Source organism: Bos indicus x Bos taurus, chromosome 16 (genome assembly GCF_003369695.1).
Source record: "Bos indicus x Bos taurus breed Angus x Brahman F1 hybrid chromosome 16, Bos_hybrid_MaternalHap_v2.0, whole genome shotgun sequence".
Classification (NCBI taxonomy): Eukaryota; Metazoa; Chordata; class Mammalia; order Artiodactyla; family Bovidae; genus Bos; species Bos indicus x Bos taurus.
The window spans coordinates 29,920,013-29,946,060 of NC_040091.1; the positions used below are offsets into that span (position 1 = coordinate 29,920,013).

At 36.1% G+C, this 26,048-nt stretch overlaps 1 protein-coding gene across 1 annotated transcript in view; it reads right to left on the minus strand.

The window, feature by feature from the left end:
- Window positions 1–882: 882 nt before the first annotated feature.
- The window catches only part of SCCPDH (saccharopine dehydrogenase (putative)), a 30,011-nt gene continuing 4,845 nt past the window's right edge, over window positions 883–26,048 (minus strand). Inside the window, exons 3-12 of the mRNA XM_027564662.1 lie at window positions 23,058–23,138; window positions 20,737–20,866; window positions 18,384–18,433; window positions 12,126–12,256; window positions 11,357–11,474; window positions 10,168–10,287; window positions 10,021–10,077; window positions 4,291–4,402; window positions 2,776–2,857; window positions 883–1,524 (exon numbers count right to left, since the gene is read on the minus strand). Coding sequence (XP_027420463.1) covers window positions 1,419–1,524; window positions 2,776–2,857; window positions 4,291–4,402; window positions 10,021–10,077; window positions 10,168–10,287; window positions 11,357–11,474; window positions 12,126–12,256; window positions 18,384–18,433; window positions 20,737–20,866; window positions 23,058–23,138 — 987 coding nt within the window. The 3' untranslated portion in view covers window positions 883–1,418. The remainder of the gene's footprint in view (window positions 1,525–2,775; window positions 2,858–4,290; window positions 4,403–10,020; window positions 10,078–10,167; window positions 10,288–11,356; window positions 11,475–12,125; window positions 12,257–18,383; window positions 18,434–20,736; window positions 20,867–23,057; window positions 23,139–26,048) is intronic.

The window sequence follows — 26,048 nt, forward strand, 5'->3', positions numbered from 1 at the left end:
TTTGAGTTGTCAAGATTATTTAATTAACTTGGCTATCGGAGCTGAATTGTGGACTCAACCTAGTCAACCCATTTCTCACTCACTCAACCTATTACACTGCTTTCAAGCAAAATTCCTTTTTATTTGATTTAAAATCATGTAAAAATCAATTCAGGCTGAAGGTGAGGTGGAAAATATGAGCAGTCAATGGTTAGCAGTCAGCAAGAGGATTGACTGCCTGGAGCTGAATCCATGACTAATCAGTTCTGTGGTTTGGAGCAAGCCATGTTCCCTCTCTAAGTCTCTTTCCTTATCTGTTCTTCTTTAAGTTAAGGACCCTCTTTCTTCTGTACAGTTTTTCCAGCTGCTGCTGCTGCTAAGTCGCTTCAGTCCGACTCTGTGCAACCCTATAGATGGCAGCCCACCAGGCTCCCCCGTCCCTGGGATTCTCCAGGCAAGAACACTGGAGTGGGTTGCCATTTCCTTCTCCAACGCATGAAAGTGAAAAGTGACAGAGTTGCCGTCTAACATGAGTAAGATTCTTATCAGTTTCATGCCTCTCACTGTATTGTAGAAATTCCATAAAGGAAATGATTGTCCTCTTTACATGATGAATGTAACAGAACACTTATTTGTGTTTATGGTATGATTACAAAAGGAACAGTCTTTGCCTTATTTTTAGGCTTCAGTGAAAAATGTAGTTAAATGTAAAAGTAAATTAGAGAAAAGTTTTGCTTAGGCAGTGAAAATCAGTAGCAATTTACCAGCTACATCTTTCAAACTAACCACAGGTATAGAACCAGGGAAAATGAATGATGAACCCAGTTATTAGCAGGACACAGACTGCTTGGGAAGCACATTTCTACCATTACTCAATTACACAGACATGTCCAAACACAAATCCACTGTTCAATTGACAATCCTTTATTATTAAACTTTAGGTAAGAGTCCAAAATCAGTCAGTGTAGATGGGTGAAAAACTAGGCTAAAACAGCAAAAACTGCAGTTTCATTTGGCAAAGGCCTACACTATGCAGAGAAATTCATGGGAAAGTGAGATCTCATTTGATACCATGACAAGGAAAACAGCAGCCACTATCTCACATGACCACCAGCCTGGGTGTGTCAGCAACACAGACAGAGCCACCCATCCCATCCTCTGATCTGCCAGCTCACTTATAAAAAATGACCATGAATTCTTCAATGAAAAAGTCAGTCAAATATTAAGTTTTCTCTCAAAAGCAATAAAATCACAAAAACCAGCTAAGATTTGAAATTTGGGGTAAGCTAGTACAATTTCCTGCTTTTAATGTATACATATTTTAGATTTGACAATCTTTTCCACATATAGTCAGATAGGTTTATAGAAGCATTTCAACACACCAAATTAAAAAGCTGTTAATTCATACATTTTATGACTTCAATTAATTATTCAAATGTTTAGACTTCAGTGCTGCTAATGACACTAAATTCAATGCCATGTTCATTGAGTCTGTCAATCAACTTTGTTCTGGAGAAAGCTGCTCCGGGCGTGAAGACTCCACCCCTGTAAGACAAGATAAAAACAGTGCACAATGCCCAGCCCCAGCCCCTTCCTCTGCTAGTATGATCTGCTGGACAGCTAGCTATCAAAGCAATGCAAAACTTATAAAAACCCGATTCTTAATTTCATCATGGACTGTTTTTGGTTCCACTTCTAAAACCAGCCAAGTGAGCAAGTAGCTATTATTTAAGAGGAAACTAGTACCTAGCAAACCTGTCTCGACTGTTTCAGTGATAATGAGACTGTTTCCATTACACTGGTGTGTGTGTGTTGGAAGGGCCACATGGAGGGTTATCAACCCAAGTAACAGTTGCTGTTTATAAAGTCAGCCCTAAGACTCAGAAGATTAAATATATACATGCATGCATGCTAAGTCGCTTCAGTTGTGTCCAACTCTTTGGGACCCCATGGACTGTAGCCTGCCAGGCTCCTCTGGGATTCTCCAGGCAAGAATACTGGAGTGGGTTGCCATGCCCTTCTTCAGGGGATTGTCTCTACCTAAGGATTGAACCCATGTCTCTGTCTCCTACACTGGCAGGCGGGTTCTTTGCCACTTGGGCCACCTGGGAAGCCTCTAAATATACCCATGGACAAAATAAACTTAGGTAATCAATTATTAATAAAGCATAAACAGGACAAATAGGATGAAAATAAGTTTTTTTTACATGTAATGGCTACCATTCAGAAAATGCTAAATATTTTCAAAGGGTATACAAATATTTGAAGAAAATATAATTAAGTTTCACTTTATATAATTTTTATGTTTATTACTTACTAGTTTCTGGTCATACCTGATTTATTTCTAAGCCTGCAAGCCTATGCTTATTTGTAAAGCTGGCCTACTTTTAGGCTAACAGCTAAATCCTCCAGTAATATAGTGTACTTTATAATTATCTAGCCAGGATGCCATGAATCAAGGCTCTCACTGGCAGCTGGGTATCATTCAGCATGGATTAAGGGCTCCTGTCAATAACATTGAACTACGGGGACATTTTTTTGAATAGCTAACTTGGGATCTGAGTTATTTTTCGAAGGAACTGAAGCCAACTTACATGGCTCTCAACTTCTTTCTCCTCTCATTTCTTTCTGCACTGTTCCTAGAAGTCAGTAAGGAACTTCCTCACGATTTTAAGTTCATCTCTCTCTTTGGATCAAAGATATTGTAAACCCAATACCTGAAAACTGAACTAAAATAAGCTAAAATATAACATAAATGGAAAAGATATCTTTAAATTTGAAGAAAACCAGACTCACGCCTTAGGAAGATCAGAGGCATCATTTAAAAGAATCATGGCTGCCTGGACCATGGCTATGGAGGTAGATACATAGCCAGCTTCTGCAGAAAACAGGTGATCAAGAAAAAGAAAGTATAAACTAGACATTCAATAGCACCGAAAAATCAAATGGTAGATTTTATATCTTAGTGTACAGAATTTCCTTAATACTCTGTTCATGAAATAACAATAATAACAATTAACATTTATATAGTCCTTATTAAGCGTTAGGAACTGTATTAAGTGCTTTAAATCTATTAAACTCATTTAATCCTCTTAACAATCATACAAGGTTAGTACTATTTTATATCCATTTTACAGATGAGGAAACTGAGGCATAGAGAGGTTAAGCGCCTCATTCACATTCACAGAGTTAGACAGTGGTTGAACCAGAATCACATGAGGGCAGCTAGCTCAAGCCAACACTCTTACCAATGATCCTAGATTTATTCATACACTGTGCAATCTTTGCGACCCCTTAGACTGCAGCCCATTCAGCTCCTTTGTCCATGGGATTCTCCAGGCAAGAATACTGGAGTGGGTTGCCATTTCCTCCTCCAGGGGATCTTCCTGACCCAGGGATCAAACCCTGGTCTCCTGCATTGTGGGCAGATTCTTTACCATCTGAGCCACCAGGGAAGCCCAACTCACACTAAACTGACCTTTATCAATCAAATTCACTTTAAAAAAACAGACTCAGTTTCTTAAAGGACAACTGAGTAACTCTCAAAGAAGTCTAACTTTAAGAAGTAACTTTAAAAGAAGTCTATAAACCAGTATAACATTGGTGTTTATATTCATGTCAAATAAGAACATAGCTTATCCTAAAAACCCAAGTAGAAATTTGAAAAAAAATGCAAGATGCAAAGATATCTTTGCTATTTGGCTTGATTAAAAACTGTACAACAGATGCCCGTGATCTATTAGGAAGGATGGTAATGAAATGTAACTCACAGTGGGGCTGTCTCTGTATAGTTCTCTACAATTTGTACTCCTAGTTACTGAATGTTTTGGGGTGACAGTTTTTTAACAACCTATCAAAATTTTTACCCTCCCTGGAAAAACACACATGTGCACATATTTTACAAGCAATGTCAGGGTGATCCCAGACTCCAAAGAAAGCTTGGACCACAGCCTTGATTATAATTATACTACTGTTATAAGTAAAAGGCTTTAATGTGACCCTTGAGTATGAGAGTAGAACAGACAAATATCAATCAGCCCCTTGTCTTCTTATATTAAAAATTCCATTCAGAATTACTGAATCATACTGAAAGAAAACAAAAAAATCAGAGAGAGGTATACAACAATAAAACTGAATGATACCAGTAATTCCAATCCTTCTTTTGACAGAATTATTTATCATTATTAACTTAAATAACTGTATAAATTGATTTCTAAAACAAATTTTAAAAAGAAATTATGACTAGTACACCACTTTACAGCTTAAGACAATGTAAAACTCCCAAACGTTCTTCAGTCACATGTGAAATACCTGGTCCTTTCACCTGAGTACAAATTCTGATGTTTGGTTTGTTCTTAACAGGGGAGACGCCTTGGCTGAACCCTTGACCAAAAAATGTCATCGTAAATGAGGAAGCGTCAATCTGAGGAACAGAAAGCAAAGAGTTTATTAAATAAATATGTCATTTCCTCCTTGAACACAATAAAACATTCTATCAACATTATACTTCATATAAGACATTTTTAATAGATACCACAATCAATATTCTATTAGATAGAATATCCTGTCATCCTTAACTAAGCATGGAACAAAAAATAATTCTTTGAAGAACTGTAAGTTTTGCTGACTGGTGTAATGTTCTGGGGACAGAGGTAGTGAGGAATATAGCTGAGTCTTAGTGAAGAATAAAGATGAATCTTAGGCTGTGGCTGAAAGAACAGCATTACTAAAACAGGCAGTTTCAAAGGAAAAGCTGGAGGTAGTTTTTATTTTAGGACAGAATATGTTACTCTGGCTTTAGATATGTTTGAGGTGAGAAGACAAAAATAGTCAGCAAGTAATGGTAATATTGGCCTAGGATATAGACACAAAACTGCTCCATTTAGAAATATAAAAATTTGATTCAAAATTAAATTATAGAAGATTTATCCAAGCATCTGTCATAATCACTAAACTTAGAAATAAAGTAACAAAGCCATGGTGAACAAATTTTTATTAAGTATAAACCAACTGTCAGACATTATGTTAGGCCCTGCGACATAAAGTATTTATAAAATAAAATATGTGGCATTTCTAGAGCTTAGTTTAGGGGAAGGGGGAAGATTGTGTGTGTGTGTGTGTGTACACACACATGAGATCTAGTAACAATATGAAACATGAATTAGAAGTACAGGGTTAGTTTAGTGGAGAGCATTATTAAATTTACTGAGCAGGAGGCCAGGGTCTTGAATTGTCTGTGTCCTCACAGCACACATACATATCTAATAGAGAAGTTTATTACAAAGAAAAGTAAAGTAGGTACCAGAAAAGAGAAATCATTATTTAAAGGCAAAACCAGACAAGGTGGCTACAAGAAACGAAAATTACAGCCCATATCTCGGATAAATATAAGTGCAAAATGAAAGCAAAAGTCAGTCAGTTGTATCCAACTCTTTGCGACCCCATGGACGGTAGCCTGCCAGGCTCCTCTGCTCATGGAATTCTCCAGGCCAGAATACTGAAGTGGGTAGCTGTTCCCTTCTCCAGGGGATCTTCCCAACCCAGGAACTGAACCCAGGTCTCCTGCATTGAAGGGGGATTCTTTACCAACTGAGACACCAGCGAAGCCTCAGCTTCCTATGCAAAGTCCTCAGCAAAATATTAGCAAACTGAATTCAACAATACATTGAATGGACCATAAGCTATAATTAAGATCTGGCTGTCACGCTAGTGGTAAAGAACCCGCCTAACAATACAGGAGGCATAAAAGACATGGGTTCGATCCCTGGGTCAGGAAGATCCCCTGGAGGAGGGCATTGCAACCCATTCCAGTATTCTTGCCTGGAGAATCCCATGGAGAGAGGAGCCTGTCCATAGGGTCACAAAGAGTTGGACATAACAGAAGTGACTTTGCACAGCACAGCACAGCATATACTCTACTTAAGTGGGATTTAGTTTAGGGATGCAAACATGTTCAACATCCACAAATAAGTCAATGTGATATTCCACATTAACAAAATAAAGGATAAAAATCATATAATCATCTTAAACACAGGAAAAGCACTTGACAAAATTCAACATCCATTTATAATAAAAAGTCTCAACAAAGTGTGTATATAGAGGGGACATATTTCAACATAATAAAGGCCACATATGACAAACCCATAGCCAACAGCATACTCAATGGTGAAAAGTTGAGAGCTTTTCTGAAAGCTTTTCTTCTAAGATCAGAAACAAGACAAGAGTACCCACTCTTGCCACTTCTATTTAACATAGTATCTGGCAGTCCTAGTCACAACCATCAGACAAGAAACAGAATACAAGGAATCTAAATTGGAAAGTAAGAAGTAAAATTGTCACTGTATGCAGAGGTCATGGTATTATATATAGAATATCCTAAAGATCCCACAAAAAAACTATTAAAACTAATAAATGAACTCAGTAAAGTTGCAGGATATAAATACAAAGTTAACATACAGAAATTTATTGCATTTCTATATACTAACAACAATCAGAAAGAGAAATTAAGAAAACAATCTTATTTACAATCCCATCAAAAGGAATAATACCAAGAAATAAATCTAATCAAGGATGTAAAATACTTATGCTTGAGAAACCATGACACTAATGAAAGAAACTGAAGATGACACATAGAAATAGATACCATGCTCTTGGATTGTAAGAACTAATATTGTTAAAATGACAATACTACCCAAGAAAATCTACACAGTCAATGCAATACCTATCAAAATACCAATGGCATTTTTCACAGAATGAGACCAAATAATTCTTAAATTTGAAGTCAAAAGACCTCAAAGAGTCAAAGTAATCCTGAGAAACAATAACAAAGCTCGAAGTATCATCTTCTCTAATTTCAAATTACAGTACAGAAGTACAGTAATCAAAAGAGTATGGGGTACTGAGAACTCCCTGGTGGTACAGGGGTTAGAACGCCATGCTTCCACTGCAGGAGGCATGGGTTCAATCTCTGGTTGGGGAACTAAGATCCTGTAAGCTGTGCAGCATGGCCAAAAAAAACCCCAAACCAGTATGGTACTGGCACACAAAAAAATAGACACATAGATCAATGGAACAGAATAGAGAGCACAGAGATAATCCCACACTTACACGTTCAGTTAATCTACAACAGAGGAGGCACGAACATACAACAAAAAAGACAGTCTCTTTAATAAACTGTGTTGGGAAAATTGGACAGCTACATGCAAAAAATCAAACTGGACTACTGTTTCACAACATATAGAAAAATAAACTCAAAATGGATTAAGAACTTAAATGTAAGACTTGAAACCACAAAACTCCTGAGAGGAAAATATAGGTAGTATGCTCTTTGACACCAGTCTTACTATTTTACTGGATGTCTTCTTAGCAGAAACAAAAGCAAAAATAAACAAGTGGAACTACATTAAACTGAATTTTGCACAGTGAAACTATCAACAAAACAAAAATACTGCCTACTGAATGGAAGAAGATATTTGCAAAAAATGTATCCAATAAGGAGTTAATATCTAAAATATACAAAAATACATATAACTCAACCAAACAATCTGATTAAAAATGGGCCTGAATAGACATTTTCCCAAAAATACATACAGGTGACTAACAAAACATGCTCAGTGTCAGTAATCATCAGGGAAATGCAAATCATACAATCCAGTAAGTCCACTTCCAGATATTTATTTGAAGCAAACCAAACACTAATTTGAAAAAATATATGCATCCCCATGTTCACCACAGCGTTATTTACAATAGCTGAGATATGGAAAACAACCTAAATGTCCACTGATGTGCAAAGAAAATGTAGTGAGTGTGTGTGTGTGTCCGTGTCCACACACAGGGATGTTATTCAGCCATAAAAAAGAATGAAATCCTGCCATCTGTGATGACACGGATGGACTTCAGGTAAAGTAAGACAAAGATAAATACTGTACGTTCCGTCATTGGTGAGAACGCAAATGGGTGCAGCCACCATAGAAAACAGGATGGAAGTTCCTTCAAAAACTAAAAACAGAGCTGCCATATGATCCAGCAAACCCACTCCTGGCCATATATCCAGAAAAAAGGAAAACTTTAATTCAAAAGATAAATGCATGCCAATGTTCATAGCCGCACTATTTATAATAGCCAAGACATGGAAACAATCCAAGTGCTCATCAACAGACAACTGGTTTAAGGAGATGTGGTATGCACGGTGTGGTGGTGGTTTAGCCGCTCAGTCGTGTCCGACTCTTGTGGCTCCATGGACTGTAGCCCACCAGGCTCCTCTGTCCACAGGATTTTCCAGACAAGGATACTGGAGTGGATTGCCATTTCCTTCTCCAGTGGATCTTCCCAACCCAGGAAACGAACCTGGGTCTCCTGCATTGCAGGCAGATTCTTTACCACCAGAGCTATGAGGGAAGCCCCTAATATGTATATATACAATGAAATATTACTGTTATAAAAAAAGAATGAAATATTGCTGTTTGAAGCAACACAGACGGACCTGGAGAATACCATACTAAGTAAAGTAAGTCAAACAGAGAAAGGCAAATATATGATATCATTTATATGTAGAATTTAAAAACTGATACAAAATATAAACAAATTCAGACATAGAAAACAAATTTATTGTTACCAAAGAGGAAAGGGGGGCAGATAAATTAAGAGTAGGGGATTAACAACTACAAACTACTACACGCAGAATAGATCAGCAACATGGAACTACTGTATAACAGAAGGAACTATATCCAATACCTTGTAATAACCTATAATGGAAAATAACGTGAAAAAAAATATATATGTATAACTAAGTTACTTTGCCATATACCTGAAACTAACACAATATTGTAAATCAACTACACTTCAATAAACAATTAAATCTGACCCTGTTATCACCTTCTTTAAAATACTTCCCTGACTTACTGCTTTGGCAATGACTTTCACACCTGGGACATTATATATCAGAATCACTCAGGGAGCTTTTTTCAAATACATGTTTTGACCCTGGCATTTGGACATTCTGATTCAGTAGGTGTGAAGTGTGGCCTCATAGCAGAGATCTCAACTTTGGGAGAGAACCCAAAACAGATGATCAGAGATTCAGGTTTGATTGGTGTAGAATGTGGCTTGGGCACTGGACTTTTTGAAAGCTCTTCAGTGATGTTAATGCACACTCAATTTCATAAAAGCATTATTTAAAATAGACAAAAGATAGAAGTAATCCAAATGTCGACGCACAGATGAGTGGATAAGCAAAATAGGGCATATACAATCAGCCCTCTGTATCCCTGATGAACTAAAATGGTAAAGATGGGAAATTTTATGTCATGCGTATTTTAATTTTACCACAATTAGAAGGAAGTGGCGGAGAAGGGAGACAGGAGAGAAGAGAGAGGGAACTAAGGTAGTTGTGATGGATTTGGAGAAAAATCTAGAATGATGCCTACGTTCTTGATTGGCCAGATGATAGTGCCACCAACTGAGATGGGAAACATAGAAGGAAGAAGAGGGTTTGGTGGAAAGAAGTTCAGATTTTACACATTATATTTTAAGTGCCTAAAGCAGTTGTATTGAGGATATTGGACAGGTGACGATTCAATTTATCTACCATGGGAATCCAGGGTGTGTGAAAGAGGAAAAAGGAAGTAAGTTTCGGAGAGAGGGACAGAGGAGGTAAAAAGGATGAGATAACGAAGGAGTACAACTGAAGAGTAAAAAATCTGAAATTTCTACGATGTAAAGAGAACACAATTTCTGGAGCCAAACAGCTCAGTTCTCATTCTAGCCTGGCTATCTACTTACTACAGGACTTTGGCAAATTTCTCAGCCTCTCTGTTACTTCTGTTACTTATTTTCCTCATTTATAAAATGGATATAACACCTCCCTCAAGGAGTGTTTGAAAAGATTGAGTATTGTAATGTATATAAAGAACATAAGAATGTCTGAAACACAGTTAGTGCTTCATCAAGTCTTAGCTATTATTATCACTGCACTGAGGAAAAGTAAAAACAAAATTAAGAAAAATATTATTTTAGAGACCTGGATACAAAGGAAAGGATTACCTGTTTTTGTGTTGGACCTTGTTTTGAAAAATAACCAAAGGAGAAGAGCCATGGGAACTACAGGGAAAAAAAAAAAAACTTTAGTCATATTTTTTAAAATTCATAGAAAATACTTCTATAGGTTTAATTTCATAAAAACTTACTTACTTTTATGAGAAGTTGCCTTCCGATGCCAAACCTCACAAAGAATAAAAAGAAGAGTCCAGCAAACATCAGCTTAATAACAGAAGTGATGCCTCCCACATTTATATAAGCAGCATACTGAACCTAGATTCAGAATATAAAATCAGGATATTATGCCCTTCTTAGACCAAGTAATAAAAAAATGTTAGCTACTAATAACTTATTATACAGTCAGAAATATCAAATGAAAGCAGTTTTCACTTTATGAATGTGTTATGTTCTAAAAGCTTGTTCAGAAAACAGACACTAGAGGGACATTTTTTAAAAGGAATTGTTGGAAACAATAATTAGCTCCCCCTCCTTGAATACAAATATGAAATGTTCATAATCATATACCTGAGTTTAATAATTATACATTATAGAATGTATACTCCACTTACAACCTCTTCAAGAAATTTTTTTTTAACTTGAAATAGTTTCCTCTTCAAGTCTCGGCAGTGGGAATAATGACTTCCCTCACCAACTGAGTAGGATGGGACTCCAGAGGTAGCAAGGACAGAAGAAAGAAGAACCCAGATATCTCCATAAGCAACAGAAAGTATTCTAGCAGCTCAAACTCCCAACAGGACTGTTGGCTGATTACAACACCAGGATTTCCTGCACTGAACTTGCTTCTACTGTCTCATGTAAAAAACATATTCAGAAGGTCAGATCTGAATTGTGGGAGGAAGCTATTGCTGCTGCTGCTGCTGCTAAGTCACTTCAGTCGTGTCCGACTCTGTGCGACCCCATAGACAGCAGCCCACCAGGCTCCCCCGTCCCTGGGATTCTCCAGGCAAGAACATTGGAGTGGGTTGCCATTTCCTTCTCCAATGCATGAAAGTGAAAAGTGAAAGTTAAGTTGCTCAGTCGTGTCTGACTCTTCGCGACCCCATGGACTGCAGCCTACCAGGCTCCTCCACCCATGAAATTTTCCAGGCAAGAGTACTGGAGTGGGTTACCATTGCCTTCTCCGGGGAGGAAGCTATTACCACGCCCATAAAATGCAAAATGCTCTACACTACTAGCTCTTTATGCTTCCAGAAACTGAAACATTCACTATTCAACTCTTTCTTTTTTGGATTTATAAACATAAAAATCCTACATTACACTGATAGAGGAACTGAAACAAACTAGAATACTCTTTACTAAAAAATAAATCATATATACTTACAGGTGACTGCTCTAAATTTTCATGCAAGTAACGCTGAGTCCGCTTCACAACAGACACATCTGCTCCCAAGAAAGGAATGGAATAACTGTTGAGTTCTCTGCAGTAAGAAATTGGCCACCTGCAAGACAGACCCAAGTTGCAGCTTTTCCATTTACAGTGACCACAACTTTAACTGGTAAATTTCTGAATAAAAACCTTAACTCTTGCTGAGGCAATTAGTGGTAACAATAATGATGGCAGATCTGCTCTTCATTAAAATTTACTTTAGTATTCATCCTTTGTTCTCTACACTTGCACCCAAATAAGTGAAAAGTTAGAACACTAGTATTCTTCATACCATGGGCACTTAACACATACATAATTTAACCATGTTTTGTACCCCAACAATTTCTTCAGATAACGATAAAAAGAACACTCATTTCAATAGCCAAACTCTGAGTTCAGGGTTCTCATATATAAACACTATTAATATATTGATTAACATACATAAGATCATCACATTTTTATTGCATAAAATTTAACTGATGTTTAATTTTGATACTGATAGTGAAGAGTCATAAAACTAATTTTTCCCAGAATCCAAATGTATTATTATATATGAAGTAGTTAAACTTAGTGTAACATATTAATTATATTTTATTTATCTTTGAAAATAACAGTGAACTCACTATAACAGTCTCCAGGCTTTTTTAAGAGCACATGCTATTAACAGTCAGATAAACAACAATATGCTTAGATAACCTGAAGAACAGATTTTGAGATAATATACCTTCTTTTCAATTTTGGTCCAACAATTGGGACAGGCTTCATATCTGACTCATTTCGTAGCTTTTTCAAATTACTCTTATCTCCAAAACCATAAACTGCTGACTTCCAGGTACCATCATGAACACACAACCCCTAACAAAATAATTCAAGAGTTAAAGAAACATGTAAACTCATACAACACTGTAAATCAACTACACTCCAAAAAAAATTAAAATATTAAAGAAACATGTCTTAAGGGATAATTACTAAAATGCAAAACGAAGTCATTTATAATTGATACAAAGAACACTGCCTCTTATTTGAGCAAGGCATAATCTCTAACTCAATAATCTTGAGATGAGTTTTTATGACCAGCTAGGCAGCAGTAACATTCACTAGTACAATCATATTCGCTGTTTACATCCTTTTTACATACTACATATTTATAACACATGCCCTTTCTTCTTTCCTCCTACCATCATTTATCTTCTTTTTAACAAGCCAGTGAGTTTCACTTCATCATTTTCACTTAACTATCACTGATTTCTTTAAGCAGGAAAAAAGAAATAATAAAATCATCAGAAGATTCATGTTTTCACAAAACAGCTTTGATGAAACTGAAAGGTAGAGAGATACCAATCTAACTTCCATTTTTTTACAAATTAATCACTTCTGTTTTGCTAAAACTAAAACAGAGCTAAAAGTCTTCCAAGTTTAATTTGGGAAACTATTCTCAATCTGCACCTAGCCACTTTGACCTATTTGCAAAGATTTCTTAAAATCAGGGGAAAACAGATTTTTTAAAAACCTAAGAGTATCTTCTTGTACAAATAAGCCATTAAAAAGACAAAAACTACAACTCATTTAAAAAACCTTTTATTTTGCTAAAAAATAGAAAAGTGCACAGAACATAAAAGCATAATTTAATGTAATTATGAGGCTAACATCTATTTAAGCCCAGAAAGCCCTCCTTCTTTCCTGCCTTTGTGATAATCAAGAAAAATTCTTGTTTTTGTTTTTTTTTTTAGTTTTACCACCTAAGAATTCATTTCTAGACAGTGTAGTAAATTTTGCCTGTTTCTAAATTTTATAGAAATGGAACCATATAGTGTATATTTCTTGAGTTTTGCTTCTTTTGTTCAGAACTGTGATGTCAGGATTCATCATGTGTAAGAAATACCTCTTTACTTTGCAGCTGACCTTAACATTTTCTTAATGGTGTCTTAGATTAAAAAATTACTCAATTAAATATTTTTAAATGTATACAAAAATATTATACAGCATATTAGAAATTTTCTGAAGAGGTTTTATAAGTTCTCATCACAAGAAAAAAAATTATAACTAAATATGGTGATAGATATTAACTATCCATGGTGATCATTTTGTAATACATACAAACACTGAATCTGTTGTACATCTGAATAGTATAATGTTATATGTCAATTATACATCAATAAAAATAAATTAATAAAATAAAATATATTTCTGGGCAAAAAGAAGCCATTCCCGAACTTGAGGCCATGAAATGCCACCTTCTAAAAGCTTAGTGTTTTGCCTTATTCATCAAGGTCTATAACCCATCTCAACTTGATTTTGTACACAGTGCAAAGTATGAGTCCAATTTCATTGTTTCTCCATACCCATCATCTTCTGAAGAGACTCTTTACCATAAATCAAGTGCTCATATATGCACAAACTACTTTGAGCTCTTTATCCTGTTCTGTTGACCTATTGCTATCTCCCTGCCAATATTACACTCTGACTTGACATTCAAGAGCATTGTTCTACCTTATTCTCCTTTAAGAAAGTGTTGTCTATTTTCAGCCCTCTGCATTTTCATACACATTTTAGAACTAGTTTGTCAAGCTTCACACTAAAAGAAAACAAGCAAAAAAAAAAAAAAAAACCTGTTTGGGATTTTGATTGGAATTATATGGGATTATAAATCAATTTAAGGAAAACTGACATCCTGACAAACTCGAGTATTCAAATCGATGAATATGGTGGATTCTCATATTTGCTTGTCTTTAAGGTCACTCAATAACATTTTATAGTTTTCTTCAAAGAACTCTTACACATTTTGTATCACTTATTCTTAAGTATTTGATCATTTTAATTTTTTAAAGTGCTGGCTGCAATGGTTCTTTGTTGCAGCACACAGGCTTCTCACGTTGTGGTGTGTGGGCTTCTCTTGTTGCGGGGGCCGAGCTCTAGAGCACACAGCCTCAGTAGTTGCTATGTATGGGCTCGGTTGCCCTGTGTCATGGGGATCTCAGTTCCCCAACCAGGGATTGAACCTGCGTCCCCTGCATTGGGAGACAGTTTCTTAACCACTGGACCATCAGGGAAGTCCCCTAGTTCTTGATTTTTTAATGCTACTATGCTGCTGCTGCTGCTGCTAAGTCACTTCAGTCGTGTCCAACTCTGTGCAACCCCATAAGTGGCAGCCCACCAGGCTCCCCCATCCCCAGGATTCTCCAGGCAAGAACACTGGGAGTGGGTTGCCATGTCCTTCTCCAATGCATGAAAATGAAAAGTGAAAGGGAAGTCGCTCAGTCATGTCCAACTCCTAGTGACCCTATGGACTGCAGCCTACCAGGCCCCTCCATCCATGGGATTTTCCAGGCAAGAGTACTGGAGTGGGGTGCCATTGCATGGTCTTTTTTTCAAAACAATTCATTTTCTAACTGTGGCTGGTATATAGAAATGCAACTGATTTTTATATTTCTGCTTTCCATTCTAGTCTTCTAGCAATAATAAAGACTCAAGTGGAATTAAACAAAGAAAAGAAAAACAATAAAGTCAATGAAACCAAAGTCAGTTCTTTAAAGAAATTCATCACATTGAAAAACCTTTAGCTGGACTGAGAGAGAGGGAGAGGGCTCAAATTACTAAAATCAGGAATGAAAGAAGTGGGATTACTAATCTTACAGAAAGAAAAAGGAGTATAAGGAAATACTGTGAACAGTTGTATGCCAAACAAATTAGATAACCTAGATGAAATGAACAAATTCTTAGAAAGATACTGTTATGGATCAAATTGTGTCCCTGCCCCAAGTTTGTATACTGAAGGCCTAACCCCCAGCACCTCAGAATGTACCTTATTTGGAAATACGGTTGTTGCAGATTTAACAAGTTGAGGTCATACTGGAGGAGGTGGACCCCCCAACCCAAAATTACTGGTGTCCTTATACAAAGGAGAAATCTGGACACACACACACATCATGTGAAGATGAAAACGAGGTCTGAGTGATGCATCTACAAACAAAGGAACACCAGAGAGTGCCAGTGAACATCCAAAGCTAGGAGAAAGCATGGAGCCCCCTCACAGTCCTCAAAAGAAACCCACCCTGCCAACATCTTGATCATGGACTTCTAGCCTTCTAGCTAGATCTGGACTTCTTAAACACTGTTTCCCTTGTTTAAGCAACCCAGTTTGTGGTACTTTATTATGGCAGTGCTAGGAAACTAACACAGACACAACCTACCAAAACTGACTTAGGAGTATAGAGAAAATCCTAAAAACCTGTAAGAAGTGAAGAGACTGAATTCTTGTTATCTCTTCACTGATTTCTGGTGTACAATTTCTAGACTGTAATAGTATTATAGCCTGAAACATACAGCGATTGGCACACTATTTCTGTAAAAGGTCACACTAAGTATTTTGGGCTGTGTAGGCCACATATGGTCTCTGCTACACATTCTTCGTTTCCCACTATAGCTCTCTAAATATAGTAGAATTATTCCTAGCTTGCAGCCATATAAGAGCAGGCCGGGGCTGACACCTGCACTGGAGCTGCACCGTCCGGTATGGAAGTCATTATACAGCATATATGGAAAACCTGCATCATCGTGGGAAGATGTACTGGACAGCACTGTCTTGAGAATATGATTTCAATCCTCGGAAATTCTTTGAGTCGCTTTATGGTCCAATACATTGTCTATGATTCAATTTTTATGTAAAGTAATAAAGCTTAAGGGGAAAAGCAGGAGAAGGAGCAGGAGGAAACCAATCCTGGGCCAAGGGATGCTTCTTCAAGAGAGTTATCTTTGTCCATCCTTGGGAAATTAAGGCTTCATATTTTGCTTTAAGGGGAATGAGAAGGAGCTGCATTGAATCTGATGTTTTCAAATCTTTGGTCCTGATCAAGCCCCAACTTTGAGTCCTTATAAAAACAGGACTTAACAATATTTATTGAGTGATTACTAAGTGCCAACCACTGTTCTGATTTATATTCATTGACTAATTTAATCTTCGTAACAATTATATGAAGGAGAAAGTATTATCATTTTGTATTACAGATCATCTCCTGCTGCTCTTTCAAAAGAAGCCTCTTTTTTTAAGCTCTACTTATTTTCTCATTATCTCCCTATAGTGGACATCTGTTTTTGTCAGTTCTACACTGGTCCCCTGCAGGGAATTTTTAATTCTGCTATCCTGTCTTCTACTTAGAAAACTCTCTTTCCTATTTGGAATTTGTTCCATGGTGTTCAGAAGGGCTTGGCCCTATGATCCCCCCTCCAAAGGCCCATGACCCAGGCCTGGGCTATCTGAGTACTCCATTATACCCCAGGTCTCACTGTTTGGCTCAAGAATGACCAAATAACCCAATACTTAAGTTGACTCATTGGAAAAGACTGTGATGCTGGGAGGGATTAGGGGCAGGAGGAGAAGGGGACGACAGAGGATGAGATGGCTGGATGGCATCAGTGACTCGATGGACGTGAGTCTGAGTGAACTCGGGAGTTGGTGATGGACAGGGAGGCCTGGCGTGCTGCAATTCATGGGGTCACAAAGAGTCGGACACGACTGAGCAACTGAACTGAACTGACTGAGTAATCTTCCCTAATTTTGCATACTCAAACTCTGCCAGCTGTCCCTGGGAGATCATGAACCTTAAGTACAGTGTATATCTGCAGCCGCCAGCACTTCCCCACCATTGTGAGAACCTACACTGAGGAACACAGAATTACTGAAGAGACACGAAGAGGACGAGGGGTAAAAATGAGTTCTGATAACATCCAGAACATCCAGATCCAACCATACTGTTTATCTGCAGACGTTTGGTTACAAGAATCAGTAAATTCTTTTCTGTTTTGTTTAAACCAGGCTGAGTTGGCTTTCTGTAACTCATGTTCCCCAGAGTTCCAGACATGTCTTTCAATCTCATTTCTGTGCTTTTGTTTTAGGTTGCTGCCTCTCATCTTCCAAATGCTATGCACTTTTCAAGGTTCAACTTAATAAGGCCTTTATGAGGCACTCTCAAATTACTCAGTCCCACTACTACTTCCCTTCGCTCTGATACTCTAGCGGATATGATTTGTAACACAAATTTCAGCATGTTTTACAGAGTTCTTTGTGTTCACCAATCTGAACCCATAATCCAAAGGAACAGACCCATTACTTAAAACATGCACCATACCATCCCACAGTTACATCTTGATTAAACTATTTCCTCTCCCTTATCTATATCTCCTCAGCACCAACCTTTAAAATTCAGTCCATATTCCAGCTTCTCCAAAAACTCCATGATTTCTGGCCTCCCAGGTAGATGTATTTATTCCCCAGTCTCAGAATCCTACAGTATTTCACCTGACCTCTTTAATAACAATTCTTGTCTCTGCTAGTCTAAGTTATTACCTCTTTAAGGGTCTGCTTGTTGTTCATTTATATGTCACACTATCTTGCAGTATTACATATACTTGCATTACACAATACCTGAAATACTGAGTATTTTTTTTAAAGAGAACAAATACTTATGGAGCCTCAAGTATAGACACAGAATTGGGTTAGACACTATTGGCAATAAAAGTACTACCACAAAACATGGTCCTATCCCCAAAATGCAATATCTTATGTTCCCAAATAGACCATAAATTCAGTAAGATTACATTTACATCATATATTTCCTGTATGGCCACAAGAGCATCCAACTCCAAGTTAGGCACATAATAAAAATGCACTGATTTGCACTAAGGTGATAATTTTCTAGGGTGACAACATTTCACCACATAACAATGACAAATGCTTAGTGTTAGGATGAAGGTAGCTCATTCTAATATAAAGAATTGTGCAACTGTTTTAAATAAATTCTATTTTAAGTCAAAATAATTCTCAGCAATCTTTAATTTTTAAAATTAAATATAGTGACTTTCATGCACTAAAAATTACAACTGTATATACAATTTAATTAATCTAAATCTTTTTAACAGGCACGTTATCATTTCCAAAATGTTTTTTCATATTAACACAGGAAACATGTGACAGACAAAAACTAACCTCAGGTCCTGAAGATATGGTCAGGAAACTTTCCACAGCAGTCAGTGTACCTAAGAGAGGAGGAAAATGGTAAAAGTAAAATCAAATAAAAATCTATTAACCCGGGACAAGTAATAATAAGCTATGCCTATTCATTTAGGAAACATTTTTACTAAGCTTATAACTGATATAATCAGGAAAATCTGTGCTATAACAGTATTATTAGGTTACTGTAAACAGATTTAAGGAGCAGCTAAAGCCAGATAAATTATCAGAAAAAAAGTACTTTAACATAAACTAACTGCTGGTACTGACAAAATGTTTTCTAGCAGTCAAACTGACACTGCAAAAAATCTCTTCCAATAAGACAACAATTTAGCTCATTCATTCTGGAAGCCCATCAGTTCTCAAAATGACACGTATGGGAATTCTTCTATTTTCCAATATGAAAGCTTTCAAGAAAGCTCATTAGTAGTGACTTATAATAAATGTACAGAAACCCTACCAAAGTGGGCCTTTGTGATGGCTTATTAAATACTTAAAGTAAGGCTGTTTAATTGAAATAAAAATGTACAGAGTAAAAATAAAAGTAGAAAACTAAGGCCAGAAAAAAAGGGGAGAAATCAATTATATTAATCATGAGAACTAACATATATGTAGAGTGGTTAAGAATTTAATTAGTCTTTGAGCTTATTGAGAGCAGTAAGACAAAAGAAAAATATAATGGGCTAGCTAATTCTCAAAATGTGATAAAATGAAATACATCCATTTCTTAAGAGACAGTATTCCCAGCTTTAATTCCAAGAGAAAATTAAAGCATGAGGCCTTTGAAAGCTGACAATGAGTAAGGTAATGAATAACTATGTCATCCATGACGATGTTACACCAGGGAAGAACTAAAGCCACATAAACATCTTGCATAACACAATGAATGTCAAAAAGCAGTAGCCAACATCATACTTAATAATGAAACACCAGAACCATTCCTAATAAAGAGAAGGGCATGAATTGAACAACTTTAAAATATCTTGACAAAACCAAAAATAAATCATTAAAGTGTAGCTCACTGGAGAGGATTCTGAGAGCTGTTAAGAGAATGTATTTCCTAAAATACTACTTTAAAAGTAAAAAAGGACCTATCCAAAATAACAACTACTAAATATTTAAGAATAACCTCAATGAGAAACATGTAGGAACATCATGAAAAACAGTCCAAGCTTTTTTAGTAAATGAAGATTTTTAGTAAGTTGTTTTTTTTTAAAGTGATAAACATGTTTTATTTTCATTTACATGAAAGGAGATAAAAGAAGATTTTCACTTTTACTAGAAACATTAATATTACTATACAGAACGAACATTACAGGTCACAGGAAGTGAAGTGGCTCAGTCGTGTCTGACTCTTTGTGACCCCACAGACTGTAGCCTACAGGGCTCCTCCATCTATGGGATTTTCCAGGCAAGAATACTGGAGTGGGTTGCCATTTCCTTCTCCAAGTAAGTTTTTTAATAAATGTAAATATACTAGATCCATGGGTTGGAAGACTAAGTATTTTAAAGATGCTCAATTCATGCCCTTTTCTTTATTAGGGATGGTTCTAGTGTTTCATTAATAAGTATGATGTTAGCTGCTGCTTTATGACATTCACTTTCTGACATTCACTATGCTGCTTTCTGACATTCACAATTTCTAAAAATCTAAAATCAGTAAATGGTACGCATGTGCATTACATTTGTTGAGCTTCGGTTTCAAAGCTACCTCTCTAACATAAACTGGAACACATTCCATCTTTTTAAGCTCTGGAATGATTTATACAGAACTGGACTTATGGGCTTCAGATCATTTTCTAAAGGGACATTTTTTTGTATATGTATGACATTAGCAACTTCCATTGTTTTACTACATTAGTAATTTTTCCCATTCTTATTGTCTCCATTTTTATACATGAGCTAGAAAAAAAAAAGATATCAAAAACTTTGTTCAATACTTCCTAGCTTCATTCATTAAAAAATTAACACTTTTCAATTTAGTATGATACTTTAAGATATAGTAATTGCTAAACAAAGCAAGTTTGAATTTATAATGCTTGCTAAAAAATTTTTCCACAACTAGATTTCTACAACTATAACCACAACTAGATTCAAAAAATGGAGAATTCCTTCCTTTAGAACACTTATAGTACTATCCATACCTCAAAAACCAATAGTGTCAGTAGCATTTTCTAACATGCAGAGTTATATTAAAACAAAGTATGTGTTTTAATATTACCCATTAATAATTATGTTTCTTTTCCCAAGCAAATTTGAGTTCATCACAATTACCAATAAGAAACTACTCTATTTTAAATTTCATTATTGCTTATTGATCAATAATTACCATTCATTTTATTTCTGGTATATATTACTCCCAGATCTGCTGGAATGGAGTCAAAGCCACTGCTTCCAATGATATAAACCCCCTTTTCTGCAGCTTTCTCATGATACTTCCAATACATTAGTTCCAGAAACTAAAGATTCAAGACAAAAGATCTAAATCAGAGCTACACAGAAACATCTAGATCAATACTAAAAAACAAACCAATTAAAAAGCAAATTTAAATTTAAACAATTTAAAAAACAAAGCAATTAAACTGTGAAAATGCTAAGATGCCTCTGCAGTAAAACATTAACTGTGAAAATAGTCCGCACTTATTCAGCAAACATACCTACTCTGTTCCAAGTGAGAGATATGCTGATCTGAATTAATTCATTTTTTAGAACTATTTTTAAATGTAAAAGTAATTGCTATTATGAAAAATTAATATAAAAATATACAAAGAAAGCCAAACAAAGCTATCCCAAATCACATCTTCCTGATGAACACCATTATAAACATCTATCTGTGCACATACATACATAAACAGAAAGATAAGAATGGTCAGAAAGGAGGGGATGCAAGGTTAACGTCTGTTCAAATTCTTTGTCTGTTTTTTAATAATTACTTTTTTAAAACAATTTTAGATTTACAGGGAAAAAAAATGAGTGGTAGAGTGTTCCTAGGCACTCTGTACTCAGCTAACCCTATCATTTAATCTTTCACATTAATGTGTTATAATTAATGAAATGTACCGATCTTGATACATTATTACTAACTGAAGTCTATACTTTGTTCAGGTTTCCTTTGCTTTTACCTAATGTCCTTCTATCCAGGATCCCATTCAAGATACTGTTCTACATTTAGCTGTCATGTCTTAGGCTCCTCTGGCTGTGACGGTTTCTCAGACTTCTAGCTTTTTATGACCTTTACAGTACTGCCCAGGTAGAATGCCCCTCTATTGGAATTTATTTCATGATTTTCTCATTACTATAGTGAAGTTACAGGTTTTGGGGAGGAAGATCACAGGGGTAAAGTGCCATTTCATGATGTCATATCAACAGTATATACTATCTCACAAATATATGGTTACCAAAGCAGGAGGGAGGGTGGGAGAGAGTGATAAATTAGGAGTATGGGGTTAAAAGATACACCACTAATCTAAAATAGACAAACAATAAGGATTTACTCTATAGCACAGGGAACTATATCCTATAATAGAAAAGGATCTGAAAATACATATAGCTGAAACACTTTGCTATACATCTGAAACTAACACCATATTGTAAATTAACTGTACTTCAATTAAAAGAAAAGAGTACATACTATCAACATAATTTATCACTGTTGATGTTGACCCTGAATACCTGGCTGAGCTAGTGTTCTCCAGTTTCTCCACTGTAAAGCTTGTCTTTTCCTTCTCCTTTCCATACACTGGAAGGAAGTGACTGTGTGCAGCCCACACATAAGAAGGCAGGTGTTATGTTCCCCCTCCTGAGGGCACAGAAGCTACGTGAATTACACGGAATTCTTTTGCACAGGAGATTTGCCTCTTTTCCTCCCCTGCCCTTTTTTTAAACTGAGTTACTTAAATTTGCATTTTCGGTGTACACACTTTCTGGATCACTATTAGGTTTTTTTTTTTAATTTTTTTAAAAATTTATTTTATTTTTAAACTTTACAATATTGTATTGGTTCTGCCATATATCAAAATGAATCCGCCACAGGTACTATTAGGTTTTGATACCACATTTATAGTACTTTACAAGATAACTTGGAAGCTTTTCACCATTTTCTTTGTTCTAGAATATTTTAAGTAAGAGTCAAGTTTTTCTAACATTCATGCTTCTGACTTCTTCTTGCATCAGTCTTGGTAATTTACACTTTCTCAGCACTTTCCAGTATCACCAACTGATAAGGTCTAAGTATGTATATACTATACTGGCACACTGATGAAGGACTGAGATTATAGGAACATAGGAGATTATAGTTATAAAGGAACTAGTGTAGCTTTGTTCTTATACTACTCCACTCCCTGCAGTCAGGCAAACCTCAATTCAAGTCCTAGCTTTTCAACTTAATGGTTGTATGACTCTGAGCAAGTTTTATTTTAATTAATTCTCTTTACAGCATGCAGTAGTTATATAAATCAACACATACTACACACAAAGGCTTTGAAAGCAATCAGGTTGTTGGGAACAAAAGCGAATACCTTATCACCATGCTCTCCTTCAAGCTTTTAATGAAATACCATCTTTAAATGCTAGGGAGGAATCATTCATTACCTTCTAAAATATGTCCGCAAAATTGCACCATTTTTCATGTTCTCTTTTCATTTTACATACCTGAGGTTCTCCAGAGATGTCAATACAGCTAGTTCCATTTTCAATACATGCTTTTATTACAGGTTCTCCATAAAATCGGTACTGGGAGAATAAAGAATACCAACAGTTTAGTCTTACTTGGCAAGCGTAAATGAAGGAATACCATTGAGTTTTGGAGGTACAGTCTTGGTTATCAAGAAATCAAATATGAATAGTCTAAATAGAAAATGAGAAAATAATATAACTGCAATATACTGACATTCACTATGTAAATAAAGGACTGATGGAATTATCTCTAACTGAAGATAAACTTGGAAGTTTCATAGAATCAGTGACTCATTAGAGTTGAATTCTGAAGAACAGTAAGGATTTGCCAGGAAAAAGAAAATCCAAACAAAAGAAAAATTATATGTAAAAGTGTAAAGAAGATGTGTGAAGTGATGCTCAAGATACCTGAAGCTCAGAATATTTGAGAGGGAAGTGTAAGAGATGAGTCTGGAGAGAAATACTTGGGCCAGATCAGGAATGACCGTAAGTGACATGCTATCAAGACTGAACTTTATCTTTTCTGCATTGCTGAGCCCTCCTGGAGGATTTGAAATAGGACAGTGATGAAAAATGTGTAGTGCAGACCTATCACTCTGCCTGTGACATTAGAAAACAAAACTTATGGCAAGGAAGAAATGAAGGACAAAACTAAGAAAGGGGAAGGATTTACTAAGGGTGAGATACACTTAAAAGAAATGATTTGACTTCCTGATTAGCAGGACATGGAGGCCAAAAACCAGTGGCTGTATTAGACAAAATAAAGAAAAATAGGATAAAGAGGTTTGGAAGGGATAAGTTTAATCTTGGACATAGTAGATAATCTGAGTGATTTTATCTCCCAAACTATTTGTTGCTCAAACTCAAGGAATTGCACATTTTAAAACTGTATACAATAGTTAATACATCAGAGTCAGTCCCATTTCAAAAGAAGCATGATGAATTTTTCCTTTTGAGGGTAGGGTAGGAGAAGAACAAGCTCCCCTGCTTCTCTCATTCCTCACAGCAAAAGATGGAGAATGGAGATGGTCTGCTTCTTCTAGACTTTAAGAAACTGGCAAAGGGACACTTAAAAGACAAGTCAGGGCACTGCAAGGACTGACCTTTTCAAGTAGGTTACAGGCTCCTCTCTACCTAACTCCACAGCCTCATCTCCACAGCCTTCTCTCCCCCTTCTTAAAAACAGCAAAAGACACTGGAATGACAGGACTGGGAAAGTGTGTTTAAGTTCTAGTTCATCCTCTGCCACTAACCAACACTAAAATTACTGAAGCACTTCACCTCTGAGGCAACACAGCGTAGCGGAACAAACAAGGGCTTTCAAGGCACCAAGAACTAAGCTCACATTTTAAAATCCATCATCTACTAAATTGTATGAATTTATTTACACATCACGGACATGGATTACTATACTAATATACATTTTTAAACATACATAAAAGTCAAAGGTCTTTTCTTCTTGTACTCAATGGATCATCTTAGGTAATATTTACACACATCCATTTGAAATTCATTTAGTGACTTCCTTGGCCTCCTGATTATTTTACCCCCAAATATCTCAAGTTACCAGTAGTCTACTTGTGTCAGAGTCACCTGGGCCCTCATTAAGCCTGCTGGTTATTCAGTCCCACCTCAATGCCCTCCAGTAAGAAGTTTTCTGGGGTAGACTCCAGGAACCATCATTATATATAAGCCTCACTGGTGACTCCAATGTACATTAGAGGTAGAGAATTGCCTTCCTAGACATTCTCCCCAGAAAATCTCACCAACTTTCTGGATTTCAATTAAAATATGTACGCTGATGACTTCCAACTCCTATCTTCAGAGCTGCTCACTGATGAGGTTGCCTCATCTGCAGCTTCTGTCATAAAATTCAGGATCCACAAAAGCACAGAACATTTGGCGAAACTAATTTCTCTTAGGCTTCATTTTCCTTCCTCTATTTCCTCTACATCTTGATTTTGTCACTTATTTACAGAAAATAATTCCATTATAATTCCATTACATATTTCCTGTCTTAACTTAAAAATATCTAGCATACACCTCAGTTTCAATACATCCAAAATCAGATTCATCATCTTTCTCTCAAAAGCAGTTTTCCCCTCTCCACTTCCGAGCACAGAATACCATAAAGAATAATGCTTAAAAGTATTCATTCAGTCATTTTCTGTATATTTTGACATACTGCTTGTTTATAAATGCCTGATTAGTTCTACACATATCATTTAGTTCTCACGAAAAAGACCCTCACAAAGTAGAGAAATGGGTCTTAAAAAATACCTTCAAAGAAACAAATTATGACACCAAAACTAGCAAACTGGCATCTACTCTGGGAGAATAATCCATATTACAAAGTAAAAACAACCTTCAGAGCAGAGGTTAAGGAGCAGAATGTTTTGGAGGCAAAAAGCTAGAGAAGACTGTAAACCATCCAACTGGACAAACATCCAGAAGGTAATTAGATCCAGCAGTCTGGAGTTTAAGGGGTAGGTTTTCAGTGGAAATAACTTAAAGTAGGCATCATCAGCATACAGACGATATTGAAAGCCATGGATTTCTAATCTTTCTGACTACGGCCCTAAGAAATTCATTTCACAGTGACTCCATACACAAATGTTACCTGACATGAAAGCTTCATGAACCAATACTTACCTTTATTATGTGTAATTCATCCTATTTTCTACTTCAGTCTATCTGATTATTTTCTTTTTATTGCCTAGTCTTAATCCACTGAATTGATTTCACAAGGTTTAAAAAATATTGGCCCAGTTACAATTTCTGTTTGGGGTAATGAAAATGTTCTGGAAATAAAGTGCTGATAGTTCTATAAGACTGTGAATGTACTTAATGTTACTAAAGTGTGTACTTAAAAATGGTTAAAATGCTAAATTTTATGTTATATACATTTTACCACAATCATAATCACATTTAACACTGGTCCAGCAAATGTAAACAGAAGAGAGTTTC